This window comes from Anoplopoma fimbria, chromosome 14, assembly GCF_027596085.1.
Source record: "Anoplopoma fimbria isolate UVic2021 breed Golden Eagle Sablefish chromosome 14, Afim_UVic_2022, whole genome shotgun sequence".
Lineage (NCBI taxonomy): Eukaryota > Metazoa > Chordata > Actinopteri > Perciformes > Anoplopomatidae > Anoplopoma > Anoplopoma fimbria.
Genome location: NC_072462.1, coordinates 9,095,807 through 9,115,508, shown reverse-complemented (window position 1 = coordinate 9,115,508; position 19,702 = coordinate 9,095,807). Strand labels below are relative to the sequence as shown.

At 40.4% G+C, this 19,702-nt stretch overlaps 2 protein-coding genes across 2 annotated transcripts in view; one reads left to right on the top strand and one right to left on the bottom strand.

Annotated features, from left to right (window-relative positions):
• Positions 1-763: 763 nt before the first annotated feature.
• zdhhc12b (zinc finger DHHC-type palmitoyltransferase 12b) lies at positions 764-6,997 on the top strand. Its single transcript, XM_054611996.1, has 5 exons — positions 764-1,158; positions 1,369-1,508; positions 2,161-2,253; positions 5,045-5,211; positions 5,316-6,997. The coding sequence occupies exons 1-5, from the start codon at positions 1,062-1,064 to the stop codon at positions 5,629-5,631; spliced, it is 813 nt and encodes a 270-aa protein (XP_054467971.1). The 5' UTR covers positions 764-1,061; the 3' UTR covers positions 5,632-6,997.
• Positions 6,998-7,008: 11 nt separating this feature from the next.
• The window catches only part of pkn3 (protein kinase N3), a 27,945-nt gene continuing 15,251 nt past the window's right edge, over positions 7,009-19,702 (bottom strand). Inside the window, exons 10-22 of the mRNA XM_054611995.1 lie at positions 19,639-19,702; positions 15,610-15,769; positions 14,534-14,624; positions 14,292-14,338; positions 13,794-13,863; positions 13,574-13,665; positions 9,843-10,019; positions 9,691-9,753; positions 9,519-9,595; positions 9,105-9,247; positions 8,731-8,838; positions 8,547-8,627; positions 7,009-7,809 (exon numbers count right to left, since the gene is read on the bottom strand). The exon at positions 19,639-19,702 is cut by the window's right edge and continues 12 nt beyond it. Of these exons, the coding sequence (XP_054467970.1) occupies positions 7,609-7,809; positions 8,547-8,627; positions 8,731-8,838; positions 9,105-9,247; positions 9,519-9,595; positions 9,691-9,753; positions 9,843-10,019; positions 13,574-13,665; positions 13,794-13,863; positions 14,292-14,338; positions 14,534-14,624; positions 15,610-15,769; positions 19,639-19,702 (1,374 nt within the window). The 3' untranslated portion in view covers positions 7,009-7,608. The remainder of the gene's footprint in view (positions 7,810-8,546; positions 8,628-8,730; positions 8,839-9,104; positions 9,248-9,518; positions 9,596-9,690; positions 9,754-9,842; positions 10,020-13,573; positions 13,666-13,793; positions 13,864-14,291; positions 14,339-14,533; positions 14,625-15,609; positions 15,770-19,638) is intronic.

Below are 19,702 nucleotides of genomic sequence, written 5' to 3'. Positions count from 1 at the left end.
TTGTATCTCTGTTATGCTGTTCATTCTGTACACATGACATCTATTGCATTCTGTCCATCCTGGGAGAAGGATCCCTCCTCTGTCGGTCTCCCATAGGTTTCTTCCTTTTTTTAGGGGAGTTTTTCCCATGCCGATGTGAGGGAAGGACAGAGGATGTCGCATGTGCACATATTGTAAAGCCCTCTGAGGCAAATTTGTAATTTGTGATTCGGGGCTATACAAAATAAACTGAATTGAATTGAATCATACTGATTACAGTAAGTCATGGAAAACTTCAGCAGCTTCCACAGGAGAGCTCAGCTTTGGAGCTGTGAACTACACATACTAGCTTGTCATTAATTTAACAAAGCTAATTTAAAAAACAACAACATGAAAAACCCCATATAACATAAAGAAAGATGGACATAAAAAGTAGACGGTGCTTATTTAGCATGACTTCAAATATGTAGGTCCAAAGATTGTTCCAACAGGAGGATGCACCCAATATAAAAACCATTTCATTTAGTAACACAATGAAAGTAAACAAAGTGTAATTCATGAAGAGTTGTGTTGCCTTCTTTCACAGGAGATGTGTTCAATCCCAGTATTAGCTGTCTGGCATTCTGATACATATGTTATTCTTACAGTGTTGACATGCGTGACGTCAACCAAACTAATAATGAGATGCAGGAGGTTGCACATCTCGGGGCGGTCCTCGCGCATAGTGTCCCTCCCGGCTACTCTTAGCTGGATTGTCTCGTGACCGACGCTGGCCAATCACAGCTAGGACCGCACACGGACAACAACAAAACACAAATGCGTTAAAACAGCAGCCGAAATTCAAATGCTATGTTTTTTTGACCTACATTTAATTCAGCGTTTGACTGAGTCGCGCCGAAGCCTATAAGGAAAAACGCCGCAGATCTCTTGAAGACGGTTGCAATACAACCGGCAGTGCCGGGGCGACGTTAGCCGTTAACGCTAGCCTTCGTACTCCGTGATGTCTCTGCACCGTTAACGTTAATGCGCTGACTCCTTTCATCCTTAAGCTGACGCGATGGACGCTCTAACATGCTAGCACCATGTTCAAAAATGTGTTCGGCTCAGGGTTTCTGGTTAGAACAGCTCATGTGATTTTGACATGGGTCATCACGTTAATACTCTTCCTACATGACACAGGTAAGCACTACGTCATGTGTGTAGCGCTAGCTGCGGGCGTCAAATAATATAAACAATGTGGAATGATTCTTGATGTATAATGACATTATCGTTTATACTGGTGTTGCCATGAAATTCTTTGGATTTATCTGAGCCTGGTTCCTCTCAGCTGGACTTCCCAGTGTGGATCACTGAGTTCATTCACGGTTCCCTGTGTGTTTTGTCTGTCAGAGCTGAGGAAGCAGGAGGAGACGGGCCAGCTCGTGCAACCGGTCCTCTTCGTACTGCTGGTGCTGGTGTCGGTTCTGCTCTATTTCGCTGTCTCTCTGATGGATCCGGGCTTCATCTTGTCTGATGACAGCGATTTACAGGTGATTCCCGTTGCTGATGTGAATCTCCATCATTAGACACGCCGAGATGGTCTAATGAGATATATATATATATATATATATATATATATATATATATATATATATATATATCAACCATTTTTCTTTCAAGGGGTTGGCTTCCTGAGCTGAGAACCATTCCTTGATTTGGGCTGACAGTATCTCTGGCTGCTCCTTCATGCCTTTGCAGATGTATCGTGTTGCAGTGCAGGTGTTGCACACATTAGATGCATCCCTGTTTTTCAGTTCAGCACATCTGTATTCCAGAGAAGGAATTGGTGTTGTATTAGGAGTAATCTAACATTGTTTGTTGTTTGTATTTATGTCATTCATAGGATCTTGAATGAATGAAAGAAACGAGTGTGCAGTAAAGTTTGTCTACTTAAGTTATTCAAAGATTTAGCTATCACCATTCCATACGCCAGTTCTGATAAACAACTTGTGATGAAGACCAAGAAGTAGGTATAGAGACCTGTGGTAAACACAATGTAAGTCAGATTGTGTGGTGTTTAGTGTTTTCGTGTTTGTGGGGACGGGAATGACGAATGAGCACACGCAAAAGGTTGGGATAAAGGCTGTGAATGAAAATTGGACAGTGGCTTCCCTGACCAGTTTGTCTTCTGTGCTGTGCCAGTTCACGCTAGGAGTGACGGAGGAGCAGCAGGACATGATCCCACCCACCACCAAATCTCTGCGACAGCGCCGCTGTGGCCACTGTCTGCTGCAGGTAACCTCCACACACCCTGTCATCACGCTACCATGTGCTCATGTGGCACTCTTATACAGATTCACACAATTAGAAAAAAGTATGGCAAGATTTCTAAAAGTCTGTTGGAACATGTATGGTTTTTCAAAAACAATTTAGAATATAAAAGAAACACTTTCTTTTAGGTCAATTTCTATTCTTGACTTCATACTCTAATCTTGTTTTAATTGAGAGTGAAGGTTCAATCTCGACTCAGGGAACAGTAAGTTAACAAAACATTAAACTCAAGAGTGTCTTATTTGCCTTTTCTCTTTTATCTGCATCTCACATCAGCAGACAGTGTGTCAGTTGTCAAGTATGGAACTTAGATCATGTGTTTAAAGTAATAACAAAAGTTACAACAGACCACAAGTCTTAGAAGAGGGCCTTGAGTTAACTGGTTTCTGAGCCTGTGGGATTGATTGATGGATGGATGGATCAATGAATTGATCGGTTGATTGATTGATATTCTGTAGACATAGTGTTGTAATTTTTCATCTATTTGTGGTAACAGTGTAGCTCTCAGGCTGAAATGTCTCAAATTTCTACAGTACTTCTAAGATACCTCAGTAGTATAGAATAGCAGATGTGTTGCGGAGGAGCCCAGTTGTCTGTTACACACCCATACTACCTCCAGTGAACACATCATCATATGACCCAGCAGTCACTCACTGTGTACAGCAATGTAATGTAAACGTAAACGGGAGTTTAGGAAAAAAGAAGACTCAGGATTGGAACCTGACTGGTGGTATAATACCGACTCACACGAGAGAAGACCGCCAAGTGTAATCTAGATGTAATGTTTTCTGCCACTGTGTAAGATTTATTTTGAATTGTAAGCAGCAAAAAAAGCCTGTTTCTATGTACAGGTCATTATTTCAAACTAAACTATTGAGCTTGTAAAGCCACACACGTTTTGAAAGAAACATCTTAACTCAAGGTCAACTTACTAGCTTTGGAGCTTTCAACCACATCTCTCAGTCTATGTGTAACGCCAACATAATGTGTAAAAAGTGGTTTAGCTGCTTCAGGATCAACAAATAATAAACTGTAATTCCGGTGTGTTCTGTACCGGTTGGTCCTCAACTTCCATCATGAACAGATGTAAATTAATTGTTCAAAGAGGGAAAGTTGTTCCTATTGTGACACAAAAACAAAGATACCAGATTCAACTGCAGCAAAAAACATTCAGTGTATTTCCGTTGTAAATATCATAACTGTAGATTATCCATGTGCTTTGTGAAAGGCTCAGGTCAGCTCATTGTTTTCCTCTCCTCACACCGAGATAAGCCTCCTTTATTCCTGATTTTGTGTTCTGCTGGAGGAGCCACGGACACAGAGATGTGATCTCTGCAGCTCCGGCACAGAAACACGGACCCAAACAGTTTTCTCAGGGACATCATGTGTACTGGCTCAGTGAAAGTCCATAGACTGTCTCATTGCAGCTTGTTTTCCACATTGAGGAGCACCAGCGGTTATTCATTTATAACATTTTCACACAAATGGATTTAAACAGAACACTGGCTAGTTCAAAACAACATGTTTAAACTTTCTGGTTTCGGTCCAAATAGCATGTACAGCGGGTAAAATAAGTATTGAACACGTCACCATTTTTCTCAGAAAATATATTTCTAAAGGTGCTATTGACATGACATTTTCACCAGATGTCGGTAACGGCACAGGTAATCCAGAGGTTATCAAGAATGTCTCGGTACATTTTTCCATTCATCCTTCCTTCAATTATATGAAGTTTGCCAGTGCCGTATGCTGAAAAACAGCCCCACACCATGATGTTCCCACCTCCAAACTTCACTGTTGGTGTGGTGTTTTTGGGGTGGTGCCTTTTGACCTCCAAACACGGTGTGTATTATGGCATCCAAAGAGTTAAATTTTGGTCTCATCTGACCAGACTATATTCTCCCAGTATTTCACAGGCTTGTCTAAATGTTGTGCAGCAAACTTTAAACAACTTCAACATACTTTTTCTTCAGCAATGGAGTCTTGCGAGGTGAGCGTGCATACAGGCCACGGCGGTTGAGTGCATTACTTATTGTTTTCTTTGAAACAATTGTACCTGCTAATTCCAGATCTTTCTGAAGCTCTGCACAAGTGGTCCTTGGCTCTTGGACAACTCTTCTGATAATTCTTTTCACTCCTCTGTCAGAAATCTTGCGAGGAGCACCTGGTCGTGGCCGGTTTATGGTGAAATGATGTTCTTTCCACTTCCAGATTTTGGCCCCAACAGTGCTCACTGGAACATTCAGAAGTTTAGAAATCCTTCTGTAACCAATGCCATCAGTATGTTTTGCAACAATAAGGTTGTGCAGCTCTTGAGAGAGCTCTTTGCTTTTACCCATCATGAGATGTTTCTTGTGTGACACCTTGGTAATGAGACACCTTTTTATAGGCCATCAGTTGGGACTGAACCAGCTGATATTAATTTGCACTGACAAGGGGCAGGATTGCTTTCTAATTACTGATAGATTTCAGCTGGTGTCTTGGCTTTCCATGCCTTTTTGCACCTCCCTTTCTTCGTGTTGAATACTTTTTCCCTGTGTCATTCCATTTTATTACACATAACTTCATTTCTGAACTTATTTGTTTTGTTTTCTTCGTATGTATGGATTACTTGGGTTGTTACCGACATCTGATGAATATTTCACGTCAATAGCACCTTTAGAAATATATTTACTGAGAAAAATGGTCACGTGTTCAATACTTATTTTACCCGCTGTATGTTTCATCTAAATACAATGACCTTTGTTCCAAGCAGCAGCCAATGAGATCAAAGCACTGCCAGACGTGTCAGCACTGTGTCCGGCGGTACGACCATCACTGCCCCTGGATCGAGAACTGTGTTGGCGAGAGGAACCACCGCTGGTTTGTGCTTTACCTGGCTGTCCAGCTGCTGGTGCTGCTGTGGGGGCTGCACATTGCCTGGTAAGTACAACACCGTCACCGATCACAGATCCAGTGCTGTCAGGTTATAGTTGCAGCTGCAAAACCTCCAAAGATGGCTTATCTCTTGCTTGTTTCATCATCAGGACGGGTTTCAGTTACGCCCCCAGCTGGCAGCTGTGGCTGCGTACCAACGGCATGCTGCTGGCCGTGGCCGTGCTGGTGGCTCTGCTCTCGCTGATCGTGCTGCTCCTGCTCGGCTCCCACCTCTACCTGGTGTCTCTCAACACCACCACCTGGGAGTTCATGTCGCGCCACCGCATCTCCTACCTAAAACACTGCGGCGCTGATGAAAACCCCTTCGACCGCGGTACATTCAACAACCTTTGGGGTTTCTTCTGCGTGTGGGGCACAGTGGTGTGGGAACAGGTGTACTTCAGGGAGGGCAGTGACCAGGTCTAGGACTACGTGACATTAACAGACTGAAACGAATTTCACTCATGAGCACCCTCTCTGGATTCGGGATCAGACACGTGACTACAAAGTTGGGAGATTAAGTATGCTTGTGTGCAGTTAACCTTTATAAAGACACTTGACACTCGCGTTGTTGTCCCACATTTACCATCTCTCCTCTCAGTGGCTCATCACTGCAGAGCACTTGGAGTCCAGACCTTCTGTTTTTCAGCGAAGTGGCCATCAACAGAAGGACGACAGGTTACCAGCACTACAGCTTTTATCAAAGAGTCGTTTACAGCCATTAGGGATACAGTAGCATTCCAGGCCCTTTTCTATCTGATGTTAGGGCTGTGATGAAGCTTGGCCTAATGCCCTGTTGACTCGAGCTTGGTCTTTGTTTATGCACCCACATCTGACCTGACCCTTGCTTCTACATACTCTACTCAATCATTTCTGTGAGCAGTGAACATTGTAAACCCGACTGTTAAATCATTTGAAGTTTACTTTTTATACATGTAAAATATTGCATAACGGTTGATTTAAAAAAAAAAAAAAAAAAAAAAAAAGATATATATATTTGTTTAAGGTGCATGTGTAGACAATCCAGATGTGTGGTTGCTATGGTTTCTCTGTTTACTCACTGCAGTCAGATCCTGATTGACAGGTGAAATAATTGGTACATTTGTTTTTACTGTATAAAGCTTCATTCGGTTCTCGTTTCATGTGATTGGTTGCTGTAATTGCTGAGTTGTATTTATTCTGCAGAGAGGTTTTACAGGGTTCACATGCTGCAACAGCTTCAGTCGTAAAACAATAACATGTTAGCTGAAGTGGGAGAACGACAAGTTAACATCAGGCATTCTTTTCAAACCTCAGTTGATTTTAAATATGACGGTAGCTGTATTGTTCCTAGCATTTCATCCAACCGTGACGTACAGGAGGCTTTGACTATCAATGGACAGCATTTCAAGCTATTTTATATTGTATATAATTTTGTAACTATTTTGAACCAGAAAATGTCTCTAGATTTTTGTATGACTATTTAAATGGAGTAAGTTGAAGAACAGTGTGCAGCGGTAGCTAAGAGTGAGAAGAGAGCTCTAAGTGCGATACATTGTTTCTTTGTGCAATAGTTACCTTGTAGGACAGCAATAAATGTGTTGGACTCAATGTACAGCAGGAGGGTTGGATCAAATGCACACTGCCTCCAGTTGGATTCAATGTCAGTGAGAGCTCTGTTTTTTAAGAATAATCTTGTAATTCATGTTGTGTACTTCTGAATTATATGCAATACTGTCATGCAATGTTTCTACTACTTTAAATTGACTATACATCAATAAATAAATGTTAATGATGAGTTTCCTGGTCATTTAAAGTCCAGCAGATATCAGTTTATTCATTCATATTTCCTTATGTTGCTTACACTTTACTTATAGGCTGGTGTGTTCTATATGAGCATAATCTTCATGATAGTATCGTTTTGAAAATAACAAATATAGTTGTAATGACTGGGCAATCACTATGAAGAACTAAAATCAACAGTTTGGCTATTTATAGTATTACATCCCCAACAACATAGAGGAGGTTATTAACAGATGGACGTATAATGGTTATAATAAATAGCAGAAGATACAGAAGATCACAAATATTTACAGTTTAGTTCTTGGGCCGAAAGGCTGGACAATGTCCATTTGTAAAACTATTGCACTGGTGACATACTTCATACAGTGTGAAAGGTAATCGGTCCTACAGCTTGATGATAGAAACAGTCAGCATGAAAAAGCCGCCTGGCTGCAGCCTGAGGCACTTCACCCACGATCTTTGTAGTGTTTGAACCAGCCACAGAAATGGCGAGAACCTAAAACCGTGGGGACTTGGAAAAGGCAGGACAGTAGTTTCTCAGCTTCTGTTAAATCAGAAGAGCTTTATGGCAAATAAAAGTAGGTATAACACCTTTCAGAGTGAATGAGGGAGTCCATTTGGTCAACTCATGAAAGAGAAGTCAAAGTCAGCAAAGATTTCTTGTTGCTCAGCAGTGAGGACGCAGGCTGTCTGTGGGGGGGTGAGGACTGGCTTGAGACGAGTGAACTCCTCGTCGAAGTTACTGACGTCCTTCAGCGCTCTGATGACCGGCAGGAAGGGAGGCTTCATGTTTTTGGCCAGCAGAGCGCCCCAGTCCATTCCCTGTGAACAGACAACGAGGAGCAGGAATCACTAAAAACATCACACGGACAAACACCTGACATTCAATATGCAGTTAGTGCTGGAAAGAGGCTCAAGTTGGTGTTCAATAAAAATAGATTCATCTGGTTCATAATGTATCATCATCATCATCATCTTTTTCACAGCAGCCGTCATTGACGTTATCAATTATGTGCTCTAACTGCTATAACAAACTAGATTTCCACCTTGCGGTTATATGCCTCGGCCAAGCAGACATGTTGCAATTTACATCGTAATTTTCCAAAAAAGTAAAGCATATTATACCTTTAAGAGGCGCTGGATTATTTAAACAATATTATCATATGTTTATTATTGACATGATAGTAGCATTTCATTTTTTAATATCACAGTTATCGTCAATACCAGCGCATTGCAACACCCTTAATGTCATAAAGTGTGAAATGTTCTTTTAAAAGATGAAGGTCACATTTTACTCTTGTTGATTATTATGGTCTCACACAGAAGTTTGCAAAACTAGAACTACACAACTGATGTATTGTCTTCATTCTACTTAAAATTAGCTTTATTGTGAAATAGTGAAAGCTGAAGAAGCCTTAAAGCAGGAGAAAGAACTCTACTAGCTCATCTCTGCAGGGCAACCAGAGCTCAGGAATACAGGTGTTTGTCCTGAGTTCAAGCTGTAAAGAGTGAAGAGGTGACAGTGGAAGATGGCCAGCAGAGCCTGGCTGGATAATGACCTGAAAGAATTTGTGTCTTTTGATCTCAGAGGCATCTTCCTGGCCTCCTCCCAGTCTCATCTCAGGATTCTTCTGCAGCAGCTAAAACACAGTGAAAGCAATGGATAGGAGTTAATACACATGAGATCATTCAGATCACGAGAAAACTCCTGTAGAGAATCCAGATCAATTTGTTGAGGCCAACCTTTTCAAGGACGGACACGGACTGAGGAGAAAGGAAGCGAGGGAAGCGCACGTCATCGTTGACGATGCTGTCAAACACCTCCTCCTCATCATCACCTGGGAAAGGAGACTGAGAACAGAGAGCAGCACAAACTGAATGCTGTTCTAGAAGATTCTCTTTCTAATTTGGTTATATTAATGTACAGGTGGATCAACTGAGTCAACTGAGTGTGTCTGCATTTGAGCTCAACATCTGAGAAACTTTTAGAAATTGTCTACAAGAGGAGAGGAGTATAGTATAGGAGTTTACTAAACTATATCCACTTTAAGGAGATGTGTTGTGGTCAGTTAATCAAACTGCCTTTGCCTGGTTCACTTAGTCATGTTTATACTGACCTCCCCCACCATCATCTCATAGATGAGGACCCCCAGCCCCCACCAGTCCACACTGCGGGTGTAGGTGTTCTCAGTCAGCACCTCTGGGGCCAGAAACTCTGGTGTGCCGCAGAATGTTGTGGTGCGATCGCCGTGGCCCATACCTACACACAGAGCAGCCTTACTACACACACATCCCACACTCGCACTCATAGGTTTACATGCAGTTATTACAGAACACTACTGAGATGAGCTCCTGTGTGCCATCAAATGAACAGGTGTTCACGTTCTAAGCCTGCACACAGAATCCTGTCATGAGAAGAACGCTTCTATACCAACTATGAAATGATTGCCATGTACTGTAGGTAAAAAGGTTACGTCACTTTTAGGCGTTATACTTTTACTGGAGCTTAAACAATGACATGATGAACTCACCTTCTTTGCACAAGCCAAAGTCTGCTATCCTGACAAAACCATCTGCATCCATCAGCAGATTATCCAGCTTCAGGTCCCTGACAGACAGACACAAACCAACATGCAACATGCTCCCAACATGCAGCCAGGTATAAAGTAAAACTGTTCTGAAAGCTGCCAGAGGAGGACTCACCTGTAAACTATTTGGTTTTGGTGTAGAAACTCCAGGCCGAGCAGCACACAGGACGAATAAAACCTGAAACCAGAGAGAGAGGGATGAAATAATAGCAGCATCCTGTGTCTTTGCTGCATGTCAGTGGACTTTACAGAGCGATGTGTGCTCACCGGGCCTGTTTCTCAGTAAAGATGCTGGTGTGAATGTGTGTCATGAGGTCTCCTCCGGGGGAGTAAGCCATCACAAAACACACGTGGTCCGCAGTCTGAAAGCAGCCGTACAGGTTCACCAGGAAAGGATGCTGTGAAGTGTTGATCACTTCAAAAATCCTCTTTTCACACATGAGGCTGAACACAAACACACAGGGATGTTTAGAGATATGTCATATTTAACTCAAAAGCTTTTCCAAACATGCTTCACTCTACCCAACATTAATGATGTATTACACCCTATGTATTCAGAATATTTGTTATCATGACTTCATGAAAAAACACCTTCACTGAAAAGATGGTTACTGAATGCTGTATCTTTATAACAATTCAATATTTCACTATTATTTGAAGGTGCCCTATTATGCTTTTCCACTTTTTCCCACTTCTTTAGTGTGTTATATATATTTTTGTACATGTAAAAGGTCCATAGAGTGTAAAACCTGAAGTCCACGCCTAAAAGGAGTTACCCTCCCCCTCAGAAGCTCCTGAGTTGCCTGAAACGGCTCGATTGAATTCTCTCCTTCACTTCTGTAACTTTATGAGGTCACAATGTTACGGAAGTGACGTAAAACTCCTTCCGGCTAGTTTGGCCCTCAAACAACAAAAGAGAGAGACGGAGCTGAAGCTCCGGAGGAAGAGTTTTTTGAAATGTGAAACATTGACCAATCACAACAGAGCGGGCTAGCTGACCAACCAGGGCAGACTTTGCTTTCTGGAGGGAGGAGCAAGTGCTACAATGGAGCGTTTCAGAGAGAGGGTGAGAAGAGGTATTGCAGGACAGCCAGGATGAGAAACACAAGGAGGTTTATGAGCATTAACGCATGTAAACATGTTGTACTGTAACTTGAGATAAAAACATGCACCTGGAAAATAGCATAATAGGGCCTGTTTAAGTACAAGACAGCAATTTGTTGTAGTTCAGTTTTACTTTATGAAATTAAATTAGCTTGTAATAGTAACCCCTTAATCACATAATTTTTTGATAGCTTACTTTATAGCTTGTGGGTTTAGTCCTCAGACAACACAGCCCATCAATGCAATGCTTTTCAGAAGGACTACAAACATCACTCAGCCTATTTCTTGCTGGACAAAGTTGAATTAGCGCTGACAAAAAGTTCACTGTGATGAAGCAGGAAAATTAATTTTACTACTTTAGTGACGTGAACTGAAACCAATACCGTTATAAACCAAGCTAACAGCTTTAAAGTAGTATTCAGCAGCATTCAGCATAGGAGCAGAAAGTTCTCCAGTGGCCTGAACTGCCAAGTGAGATTAGTGGGTTATCCAGCTATCTGTGGGATAAGAGAGGGGGTTATCCGGTATAGCAAACCCGGCTCACTTTTAATTGGCAAGATCACCATGGTAACAGATGCTGCATGGCTAACCTGCTCAAGAACAGGTCAATAGAACCACTTTGCTGATCCAAGCTTTCAGTGTATCCACTTTGGTTTGAACAGAGGGATAGTTTACCACACTATATTTCACATATAGCAGCAGGATTCCTGTGAGGAGGCTGAAAAGCTTTCACCTTGTATTCCTCGCTGCAGCTCATAATAATAGTAAAAAATGAATCCACACACTGTAACTTAGCTCCAGTTATTGTAAATGCAACATTTCAGTCAGATAGACCTCGTCAGGCATTAATAATTACTTTCTTCCTCTCTCCTCTCCGCTTTGGCTCAACAAACAGTCTGACATTACTTTGAACTTTTTATGATAATTTAGTTTATGAAACAGAAAAGAAAAAATACTCACTCTATACTACTGAAAATGTTGAAAATACCAAACCCATTTATTAAGGCATATTTGAAAAAGAAATGACCAACCATTACTGATTTAATATCATATTAAGTACTTAATTCATGGTTCTGCTGACATGACTTGTAATAAACAGCTCACATGAGCGCGAGTTAACAAAGCCAGTTGATGCCAGGTACTCATGATCACTGGGAAGCCAGGTACAGTGGGGCAAAAAAGTATTTAGTCAGCCACCAATTGTGCAAGTTCTCCCACTTAAAAAGATGAGAGACGCCTGTAATTTTCATCATAGGTACACTTCAACTATGAGAGACAGAATGGGGGGAAAGAATCCAGGAAATCACATTGTAGGATTTTTAATGAATTAATTGGTAAATTCCTCGGTAAAATAAGTATTTGGTCACCTACAAACAAGCAAGATTTCTGGCTCTCACAGACCTGTAACTTCTTCTTTAAGAGGATCCTCTGTCCTCCACTCGTTACCTGTATTAATGGCACCTGTTTGAACTTGTTATCAGTATAAAAGACACCTGTCCACAACCTCAAACAATCACACTCCAAACTCCACTATGGCCAAGACCAAAGAGCTGTCAAAGGACACCAGAAACAAAATTGTAGACCTGCACCAGGCTGGGAAGACTGAATCTGCAATAGGTAAGCAGCTTGGTGTGAAGAAATCAACTGTGAGCAATTATTAGAAAATGGAAGACATACAAGACCACGGATAATCTCCCTCGATCTGGGGCTCCACGCAAGATCTCACCCCGTGGGGCGAAAATGATCACAAGAACGGTGAACAAAAATCCCAGAACCACACGGGGGGACCTAGTGAATGACCTGCAGAGAGCTGGGACCAAAGTAACAAAGGCTACCATCAGTAACACACTACGCCGCCAGGGACTCAAATCCTGCAGTGCCAGACGTGTCCCCCTGCTTAAGCCAGTACATGTCCAGGCCCGTCTGAAGTTTGCTAGAGAGCATTTGGATGATCCAGAAGAGGATTGGGAGAATGTCATATGGTCAGATGAAACCAAAATAGAACTTTTTGGTAAAAACTCAACTCGTCGTGTTTGGAGGAGAAAGAATGCCGAGTTGCATCCAAAGAACACCATACCTACTGTGAAGCATGGGGGTGGAAACATCATGCTTTGGGGCTGCTTTTCTGCAAGGGGACCAGGACGACTGATCCGTGTAAAGGAAAGAATGAATGGGGCCATGTATCGTGAGATTTTGAGTGAAAACCTCCTTCCATCAGCAAGGGCATTGAAGATGAAACGTGGCTGGGTCTTTCAGCATGACAATGATCCCAAACACACCGCCCGGGCAACGAAGGAGTGGCTTCGTAAGAAGCATTTCAAGGTCCTGGAGTGGCCTAGCCAGTCTCCAGATCTCAACCCCATAGAAAATCTGTGGAGGGAGTTGAAAGTCTGTGTTGCCCAGCGACAGCCCCAAAACATCACTGCTCTAGAGGAGATCTGCATGGAGGAATGGGCCAAAATACCAGCAACAGTGTGTGAAAAGCTTGTGAAGACTTACAGAAAACGTTTGACCTCTGTCATTGCCAACAAAGGGTATATAACAAAGTATTGAGATGAACTTTTGTTATTGACCAAATACTTATTTTCCACCATAATTTGCAAATATATTCTTTAAAAATCAGACAATGTGATTTTCAGGAATTTTTTTTCTCATTTTGTCTCTCATAGTTTAGGTATACCTATGATGAAAAGTACAGGCCTCTCTCATCTTTTAAGTGGGAGAACTTGCACAATTGGTGGCTGACTAAATACTTTTTTGCCCCACTGTAACTTAAAGAAACACACAAAGTAGAACTTGCTCTAGGATTCAGGCCCCTGGTGCAGTCCAATATTTAAACATGAGAATTGGAAAGAAGCATCCACTCTATAATTATATTTCAAGGGATTTCTCACCTGTCAACTTCGTCACGTGTTACGATGTCTCCTTTCTTCAGGGCTTTGATGGCATACAGTTTGCCTGACTTCTTACTCTCTGCTAGCAGCACCTTTCATCAGTTACAAGGTACAGGAGAAATATTTGAAGGTTAATATGCGTCATAGTACTTGGGTGCTTTTTCTGATCAAAACACTGCTACTGATATTTTTACAGATGGAACACAGAGGAGATGCGTACCTTACCAAAGTGACCTCTCCCCAGAACTGAAATGCAGGTGAAGTCTTTTATCTGAAGTCCTTCATCCCTCCTGCAGCACAGCACAAAAGTGAACACATAGTTTGCAACTCAAGAATTTCTAACCTGTTTTCTGGTTTTGTTTCTGTGTTCTCTGCATTCATCACATGAATGAAAGAGTACTACTAGATGTACAGTCTTTATGACCAGAACTTTAAATGCTATCAAGCTTAGCAAAGAAGGAAGAAAGAGACTTTTCCTACCAGCTACACTGTATAATGTTATGTTTTAACTCACATGGAGCTCAATACAACATTTATGTCTCATGTTAAGATGAATGTTTGATGCAGTTTTCACTGTCTGGTTAATACAGGATCAAACTGATATGGAAATTCACCCTCTCACACAAGGCCTTCTGTTGTTATATATACATACACAAACACTCTATCACACTCCAAACAAAGGCAGAAAATGTCCACATTAGTGCTCAGTCTGACTTACTGTGGAGGTGGATGAATTGAGGGATGTCGCTTGGTCTCACCAGGACACTGGTTTCACAGACAACAGAGATTAACTGACACAACTGATACACTCAAACTATTTAAAATGAAACAGAAACATTAGTACTGGAACAAAACCACTGCTCTAGATCATTACCTTAATCTTAATATTATACAAAGTAAATACTCTCTGCCATTCAGCACTTGTTTTACTTGTATTAATATTTGTAGAATGCTGCTTACTGGTGGAGAGTCTTTAGTGCTCTTTCTCATGCGATGTGGAGATCTGCATGGTTGTTCTTCATTCACATTTAGACTCATCACAGCAGGTTCTCTGAAAACAAGAGGAAGAGCTGCTTCACTATTGTGGTTGTGCTGGTGTTAGTATTGTTGACTACCTTCAGTGATGTACCCTGATTTTCTTAACTTCTTTGAGCAAAATCTCCACAACACTCAAACTAAGGGTAGTGTCTCAAAACCGCTTATACGTGGCCGTAAAATAAATTACATGTTGGCCTGCTTACCAAACCATAACAAGCTCTAGTACTAACTAACAAAATAACAAATATACTAAAAGCCCTTGTGCTTTTTTTTTTTTTGCTTTGTTAGGCTTTCTGCCTGCAGCTGGCACCTCCTAAACCATCATGTGGAATACTTCGAGAACCGTTATAACCGTTTTCCTATGATACTCATTTTTTCGGTCCTCCTTTTATCTTATTTTATAGTGAACTGATTTTTATGATTTCTGTGTACCAATTCATGGAAAACTTGCCTTTAAAATGGATTTACGATGTATATTAAATGGATGGTGGATGTGGGACTGATTCTTAATAAACTACTACAGTTTGTGTGTTGATGTTGATGAAGGAACATGTCACCATGACAACAGTGAGGCTCATTGATGTGTTTTAATGGAGTTCTATGGACAGAGGAAGAAGAGACATCCACACACTCTACTTGTTAGTAGATACTGTCACTGTTGGTTTGGCTCTTTTCATAGGTTTTGTTGACAATAAATCAAATATAAAATATAAAAATAAATCAATATCACATGCCATTATCCTTAAATTGTGCTCACTTTATAACCTTACATATTTTTTATCAAACAACCACTGTGTCATACTTTTCATAACTCTGAATGAAGGTCAGTGACAATGTCGCCATCAGCCCTTCATTCTCTCTAGTCTCAAATTTCATGAGTGGGGGAAAAACGTCCTCAAGTTACCATGGAAACTACCCAAAGAAGTTAATAGCTCACTTTAGTAACAGCTCTTTCATGGATGTAACAGAGATTTGTCTGGGTCACCACAGAGCCTTACCGTGCCGGAGAAGTATTGGAGGATGGGGGGGCAGTGTTCGGGCCTGCTAATGGAGGGCTCATGGGCTCCAGGGAGCTGCAGGGAGGCAGGATGCTCATCATCAAACGGCCCCATGTGGCAAAGTTCATGTTCATCTGGGCAGCACGCAGGAAGTCCTTCCCTGTTAGGAGAAATGGGGACAAAAGAGATCAAATCTTCCTTTAGTATGAAAGTAGTGCGAAAAGAAAAACTATATTTGAAATAACACATCTTTCTGATTCACCTTTTTATGTTTTAATTAGCCAATTCATTTTAATTTGTTTATTTCTATAGCACATTTTGTATTCAAGGGAAATTCAATGTGCTTTATATAAAAAATACATAAAAAGGGGATCCATTCATAAAATAGGATTAAAAGTTCATTAAGTACATTGAATGGTCATTAAACAGAGAGTAATATAATTATAAGATAACCAGTATAAACACTCAATCATAGGCACACGAAAAGAGAAGGTTTTAACCTGGATTAAAAAATTGCTACCACTGAAGGCTGTTTAGTAGTTGTTTTGATATGGCTGCTGAAAGTGAGATCAGAGTCTATTAGAACACCAAGATTCCCCACTTGGTCTTTTTTTTCTTTTAGAGATTGGAGTTGTAGTTCTCTTGTCTTTGTTGTCAAACACAATAACCTCTGTTTCGTTCTTATTTAGTTGCAGAAACGTTTTGCTCACCAGATTATTTATCTGCTCTAAACAATGACGCAGTGATTCTATTGGGCTAAAGTCATCAGGTGAGAGGGCCAGGTAAATTACAGTATCATCTGATCCGAATGCAAGACGAAAATCACTGTTGTTGTTCTGTTCAATTTAGAAGGCAATATTAGAGAATAAACAGAAGAGGTTCAAGAGCTGTTCCCTGGGGGATTCCGTATGTCATAAACAATCAAACTGGAAACTGCAAATTGTGCCAAAGTAGCCCCTGCCTTATTAACAAGACCTGAATCAATTACGGACTGCTAAGGAAAAGTCTTTCCCAATTTTCTAACCTGTCCAGCACTATTCTATGATCTACATTGTCAAATGCCACACTGAGCGTAAAACCAGAACTGATATATTACCTAAATGAATATTCAGCCGAATTATTTAACATATTTATAAGACCTGTTTCAGTACCGTGACCAGGTTGGAAGCCTGATTGTAATTTGTTAAAGTGACCCCATGACTTCGAGAAAGAAAGGAGAAATTGCTGAGTTGATAACACTTTTCTCAATGACCTTAGCTATGAAACTAAGATCTGAGACAGGTCAATAGTTGTTTAACACAGTTGCATCTAGAGTTCTCTTTTTTAAGAGTGGCTTAATGGCAGCTATTTTAGTGACTTTGGTAAAGTACCTGATAGCAGTGAGTTTGCTGGAATCAGTTTTTCAAAGTTTTTTTAATTTTTTTTTAAGTTAGACGGCAGTTTGTCGAGACGTGTCGATGATTTAAAATGTAAAACAGTTTCTCTAGCGTAACCTGGTTAAAAGTATCAACCTGTGACATAATAGTCATCATATTTTTAGGTTGTCCAAGATTGCAGTTTAGATTTTTTCCCTATTAAGCAATCAAATTCTGGGGTAATTGTTATAAACTTGTTAACCAAGGCAAAAAGAGTGCTGCAGGGATGATGTTTTTTGAAGACCAACAGGAAGTCAGCATCACACTGGTTCCTATGACCAAGCCAATAGGATTTTTTTTTTTATTGGATTTTGGATACTGCAGATACTCTGGTAAACAAATGTTAAAAATACTTAGACGTTTTCTTCATCAGGATAATCTTCGCATATGAATATAAAGTAAAAGTTATCGTTAGGCTACAAGGGAACTATACCACGGTCACGTGACTTTACGTCGCCACCACTCAGCTAAAGGACGACTAATGTTCTAGTGAGGACATTAAGTCTTCTAATTTAGAAGACATGTAAAAGCTTCTAAATTCACCAGAGGGGTATTTACTGACCGATTTTATACCAGAGAACAAAATGATAAACTCGTCAGCTTGTGTTAATCACATACTTTATTTCAGATATACTCATACTTATATACTCATTCGTGCAGCGCTCTATTGTTGTTTAAATCTTAGAGAAATGTAGCTGTTTAGCCCCGCATAACTTATGGTTAAATTACAAAGGCTTCGTTTTAAAAGATAATGAGATTTGTAGTTTTTCTCCATTTAGGCACAGTCTTTTTAGTGTTTTTTTATCATCATGGTATTTCTACATGGTGTCTTCTGTTTGATCAACTTTTCTTTACTTTTACCAGTGCGACAGCACTCAGGATATTCAAAATGATCAAGTTTCAGATTTCTTTGAGTGCATCAACTCTGTCCGCACTCTTGATTGTTGATAGTTTCCTTCATAAACTGAGCACTGGTTCTCTCATTTATGTACCTTTTCTTAACAGAAACAGAGCTAATTTGAGCATCAGGTGTAATCAGTTATTCAAAGAATAAGTCATCAGAAAATTCCATGTCCTTAACCATAACAGAAAGCATGTTAAAGTATTTAGAAAAAAACCAATCCAAGGTGTGGCTTTGAGTGTGCCTAGGTTCACGAGAGACCAAAAGTGTCAAGCATTGCAAAAAGTTCTGAGGTATAATTAACCATTTTATTGTCTATGTCAATGTCAATATCCAGAGTTATGATTCAAAAGTTGTAATCCATAGTGATAACTGAAAGTAGTAAACTTGTCGATAACATTTTTAACTTGGAGGTATCTTAAAGTCTTTTAATGGTAAAAAATAAATTAAACACCCTTCAGTACGAAACTGAGGTATTCAAAAGGATTAAATTGGTGGTGTAATCTCTTTGTATTGGAATTAAACTTTAAATAAAGCAGCTCCTCCTCCTCCTGTCTTGCCAGTTGGGCAGGTCTTCATAAAACGTATTGTTACTGGTGCCGTCTCATTGAGAACTTTACCTCTGCTGCATTCTGCTAACCACGTGTCAGTAAGAAACAGAGAATCATTATTGTAGGATGAATTCAGATATTAAGTAAAGCTAGCTTTGCAGAGATCAGAGGGGCCCTTTAGGCAGTCTGAGGCTGTCTTGGCACAGGTAACAGATTCAACTAGTTTACCTTATAAATTGAATACACCCAATTCATTCTATTTCTAATCAACACCAGAATAAAGCAAAGATGGTCCAAGCCCTTTAGAAAGTGTACCGGTGTACGAGGTCCATTGTGATATGGACTAGGACCGGAGGGGTAGTAAATGCTCTATGCCAGGTTGGCAGAAAGCACCTGCGTGGCAGCTTAGTTTAAATAGAGACCATCTGCACTGAAAACATGTCCATGATTCCAGAAGTGATTCAAATTGTTGTTTAAGTGCATTCCATTGGTATTGAATGCAGACAAGAGCCAGATGTTGAGGCTGAGCGGCCTAATGAAATGCCCCATTCCGTGGATCAGAATATAGACCCGAGATGTAAATACTTCTATGGAACTGTTTGAGGACGTTGAAGAAATACCAGAAGACTTTTTTTAACAGTTCTGGCTGTTTTCTCTTAGTGTCATTTGTACCAACATGTATGAGAGTCGTGTCAACCTCAGGGTGGAATTAAAAAGGTTAAAAAATAAAAAGAGTATGAGCTCTGTGGACGGTCACATTACAATCTAAGGCTTGCAATCAACGAAATGTGAAAAAAAAAAGGCAAAAACCACAATCCCTATAAAAGGTCAAACTATGTGTCTTGGAAACTTGGAGGTGTAAACTGATCATCCAAGTTATAGTGTGTATGTCAATTTTTATCATGTATTTTTTGAATGTTTGGCTAAGAGCCGAATTAATTGCTTTGTTGTTAGTATGATGTCACCTGGTCTCCTGCTCTTTACACCAAGGACCAAAATCAAAACGTCGTCCTTGTAGTTGTATGTAACTTGATGTCCTCCTTCTCATTATGACAACAGTAAACTGAACCAAAACTGTCTGAGAACTAACAATGATAAATAAACAAATAAATTACATCTCAAGAAAGAACTGATGCAATGCAATATCAATAAATGTTGTTACCTTTTTCTTTAGGGAAAATCCTCCTCTGCCTCTGGAGTTTGGAGCGCCGCTCAATAACAGGATT

What these genes read in the sequence shown, in the direction of transcription:
- zdhhc12b (XM_054611996.1), top strand. Translation starts at nt 1,062, where the DNA reads ATGTTCAAAAATGTGTTCGGCTCAGGGTTTCTGGTTAGAACAGCTCAT. An exon ending in ACTCTTCCTACATGACACAG is followed by an intron (nt 1,159 to 1,368) that starts GTAAGCACTACG and finishes TTTGTCTGTCAG; the next exon opens with AGCTGAGGAAGCAGGAGGAG. An exon ending in TGGGGGCTGCACATTGCCTG is followed by an intron (nt 5,212 to 5,315) that starts GTAAGTACAACA and finishes TTTCATCATCAG; the next exon opens with GACGGGTTTCAGTTACGCCC.